Below are 5,000 nucleotides of genomic sequence, written 5' to 3' on the forward strand. Positions count from 1 at the left end.
ACACACACACAAGAGTGTGTGTAGTAATAGCGGTGTGTGTTGTGTGTGTGTGTGTGTGTGTGTGTGTGTGTGTGTGTTGCAGGGCTAAAGAGTGTGTGTTAATAGCTGTGTGTGTGTTGTGTGTGCTGCAGGGCTAAAGAGTGTGTGTTAATAGCTGTGTGTGTATTGTGTGTGTTGTGTATGTTGCAGGGCTAAAGAGTGTGTGTGTGTGTGTGTGTGTGTGTGTGTGTTGCAGGGCTAAAGAGTGTGTGTTAATAGCGGTGTGTGTTGTGTGTGTTGCAGGGCTAAAGAGTGTGTGTAGTAATAGCGGTGTGTGTGTGTGTGTGTTGCAGGGCTAAGGGAGGAGGAGCCTGTCTTGCCAGAGGAACAGGTGTGTATTGCTGCGGCGGGGGGGGGGGGGGGGGGGGGGAGACAACGACAACACAGCCCAAAATAATGTCCTGAACACCCCTGTAGCTTAATGCCCTGTAGCTTAATGCCCTGTAGCTTAATGCCCTGTAGCTTAAAGGGATATTCCGCCATTTTTGGAAATACGCTCATTTTCCACCTCCCCTCGAGCAAAACAATCGATATTGACCTTGTTCCCGTTCATCCAGCCATTCTGTGAGTCTGGCGATACAACTTTTAGCTTTTAGGCCCGTGCAGTTAGTAGAGCTTTTTACTGTCTTTGCAAAGTAAAAAAAAGTGAAGGGGAAAGGCGTTTGAGTTAGCCTGGCTAGCGCCTACCACTTCTCAAATGAGACGTGGTCTGGCAACCAGACGTTCATTTTCTCGTATTTGAAAAAAATTACCAGATCCGTTCATTGGCCGCCACGGATGTCTATCAAATGCGCATAGCTCATCCACACCCAACTCGTCGTACGAGGACGCATGCCAAGCCCCCTGGCGTCAATATCGGAAGCCGAAGGTGCCCCCGCGCATTCATATGCAACGCAAAGGGCTGCCAATGACATCAGTGTAAATCCTTTGGCGTCGAATGTAGACGCAAGAAGGCAACGGAAACTTCTCGGATGTTCTGTGATTGGTTACCAACATCAGGCGAAAATTTGGGTGTTAGTGTCCAGACTGCCTTAGCAGCGTGAAAGAAATCACCGCGCAAGGCAGGATGGGAACACCCAGGCTACGTTTGAGTTGCAGCTAATGGCAATATTAGACACATTACATACCCGTGCGTTTTTGCTGTTGTTGGGAAATGATAGCCTAAAGCTAACCACATGACCATGGCTATATGCCAGTGCTATGAACTCGGAAGTGATGTTTGAATGAATTTTATGTCCATAGCCGATGTCCAGATAGAGTCAAGAGCGGAGGTATTAAATGCAAATTTTAACAGAATGCCACCGACGTGTGTGTCGGCATATTGCTGCAAGAGCAGCAACCTGATCAGACAACAGAACCGCTAGGCAACGTGCGTGTTGATGAGTAGCCTATGCAACGTTACGTGACTTTAACAGCCTGCTTACAAACATGGGTGCACGTGTGTCGGACTCGGCATGTTTATCCAACATGAACAATCTTGAAACGGTCCGTTGTTTAAGTGAGACATCATAATTTCCATGAATGGCAACAGGTGAGTTTGTCAGTGAAATGGGCTTTTCTGTTTCTATGCTGGAGTGAAATGGGCTTTTCTGTTTCTATGCTGGAGTGAAATGGGCTTTTCTGTTTCTATGCTGGAGTGAGTCAGAGTGAGAAGGGGCGTGGCTAGAGTGTGGAGAGCGGGGGAATTGTGGTTTTGCGGTAGAATTGTATTTTGCTTAATTTAACGACAACTTTGTCATTTTTTGTCCAAAAACGACCACTCACGCATGCCATTAGCAAGACGTGTCACATTTTAGGTCAGTCAGATGAGTGGTTTGAGAGTTATGCGTGGAACACACAGACAGACAGACAGACAGAGTGACACACAGACAGACGTTCCTTGCATTAATAGATAGATGTCATTGTAACGAGTGGATGACTGAGCGAAATCGCTGCAAACCTAACAATGGGTTAGCAGCGTGAATGAACGCCAAACTGGCATAACCTATAGCCCACAGATGCAACAACGCGTTAAAGTACACCGTGTGTGCATGTGTGTGCGCCAGTGCACGAGTCTCTTTCTCTCTGGCTTGCGCTTGCGGTGCAACGCAAATGCGACGGTGAAGTTCAGTTTCCCACTGTGTGTGTGCGTGTGTGCGTGTGTGCGTGTGTGCGTGTGTGCGTGTGTGCGTGCGTGCGTGCGTGTGTGCGTGTGTGTGTGTGTGTGTGTGTGTGTGTGTGTGTGTGTGTGTGTGTGTGTGTGTGTGTGAATATCATCGCTGAGAATTGTATGGTAGTGTACCATTACCCTGGTGACTGTTACATCACTGTGTGTGTGTGTATGTGTGTGTGAGAGAGAGATGTAAAGAGGTCCCATCTGATTGGCTACAGGAACAGAAGTGGAGTCTGGAGCCCCGCCCACAGGAAGAAGAGGAGACACGGCATCAGCAGGAGAGCACTGCCCAGGTACACACACACACACACACACACACACTTCACTCAGGAGAGCACTGCCCAGGTACACACACACACTGCCCAGGTACACACACACACTGCCCAGGTACACACACACACTGCCCAGGTACACACACACACTTCACAGGTACACACACACACACACTTCACTCAGGAGAGCACTGCCCAGGTACACACACACACTGCCCAGGTACACACACACACTGCCCAGGTACACACACACACTTCACAGGTACACACACACACACACTTCACTCAGGAGAGCACTGCCCAGGTACACACACACACTGCCCAGGTACACACACACACTGCCCAGGTACACACACACACTGCCCAGGTACACACACACACACACACACACTTCACAGGTACACACACACACACACACACACACACACACACACACTGCCCAGGTACACACACACACACACACACACTTCACAGGTACACACACACACACACACACACACACACACACACACACACACACACTGCCCAGGTACACACACACACACACACTTCACAGGTACACACACACACACACACACACACACACACACACACACACACACACACTGCCCAGGTACACACACACACACACACACACTTCACAGGTACACACACACACACACACACACACACACACACACACTGCCCAGGTACACACACACACACACACACACTTCACAGGTACACACACACACACACACACACACACACACACACACACACACTGCCCAGGTACACACACACACACACACACACACACACACACACACACACACACACACACACTGCCCAGGTACACACACACACACACACACACACACACTGCCCAGGTACACACACACACACACACACACACTGCCCAGGTACACACACACACACACACACACACACACACACACACACTGCCCAGGTACACACACACACACACACACACACACACACACACACACACTGCCCAGGTACACACACACACACACACACACACACACACACACACACACACACACACACACACACACACACACTGCCCAGGTACACACACACACACACACACACACACACACACTGCCCAGGTACACACACACACACACACACACTGCCCAGGTACACACACACACACACACACACACTGCCCAGGTACACACACACACACACACACACACACACTGCCCAGGTACACACACACACACACACACTGCCCAGGTACACACACACACACACTGCCCAGGTACACACACACACACACACTGCCCAGGTACACACACACACACACACACACTTCACAGGTACACACACACTGCCCAGGTACACACACACACACACACACACACACACACACACACTGCCCAGGTACACACACACACACACACACACACTTCACAGGTACACACACACACACACACACTGCCCAGGTACACACACACACACACACACACACACACACTGCCCAGGTACACACACACACACACACACACACACACTTCACAGGTACACACACACACACACACACACTGCCCAGGTACACACACACACACACACACACACACACACACACTGCCCAGGTACACACACACACACACACACTTCACAGGTACACACACACACACACACACACTGCCCAGGTACACACACACACACACTGCCCAGGTACACACACACACACACACACACACTTCACAGGTACACACACACACACACACACACTGCCCAGGTACACACACACACACACACTGCCCAGGTACACACACACACACTGCCCAGGTACACACACACACACTGCCCAGGTACACACACACACACACACACTGCCCAGGTACACACACACACACACACACATACACACACACACACACACACACTTCACAGGTACACACACACACTTCACAGGTACACACACACACACTTCACAGGTACACACACACACACACACACACACACTTCACAGGTACACACACACACACACTTCACTCAGGAGACCACTGCCCAGGTACACACACACACACACACACACACACACACACTTCACTCAGGAGAGCACTGCCCAGGTACACACACACACACATACACACACACACTTCACTCAGGAGAGCACTGCCCAGGTACACACACATACACACACACACACACACACACACACACACACACACACACACACACACTTCACTCAGGAGAGCACTGCCCAGGTACACACACACACACACACACACTTCACTCAGGAGACCACTGCCCAGGTACACACACACACACACACACACACACACACACACACACACACACAACAGAACATTTCACTCAGGGATCCACTGCCCAGGTACACACACACACACACACACACACACACACACACACACACACACACACACACACACACACACACACACACACACACACATACACACACACACACACTTCACAGGTACACACACACACACACACACACACTGCCCAGGTACACACACACACACACACACACACACACACACTGCCCAGGTACACAC

General features: G+C 50.4%; 1 protein-coding gene across 5 annotated transcripts in view; it reads left to right on the top strand.

Moving 5' to 3' along the window:
• Positions 1-5,000, top strand: part of cep295 (centrosomal protein 295) — a 44,393-nt gene that overhangs the window by 9,247 nt on the left and 30,146 nt on the right. For all 5 annotated transcript variants that reach the window (XM_062553289.1, XM_062553292.1, XM_062553290.1 and 2 more), the window contains exons 11-12: positions 333-370; positions 2,410-2,484. In XM_062553289.1, the coding sequence (XP_062409273.1) occupies positions 333-370; positions 2,410-2,484 (113 nt within the window). The remainder of the gene's footprint in view (positions 1-332; positions 371-2,409; positions 2,485-5,000) is intronic.

This window comes from Sardina pilchardus, chromosome 13, assembly GCF_963854185.1.
Source record: "Sardina pilchardus chromosome 13, fSarPil1.1, whole genome shotgun sequence".
Lineage (NCBI taxonomy): Eukaryota > Metazoa > Chordata > Actinopteri > Clupeiformes > Clupeidae > Sardina > Sardina pilchardus.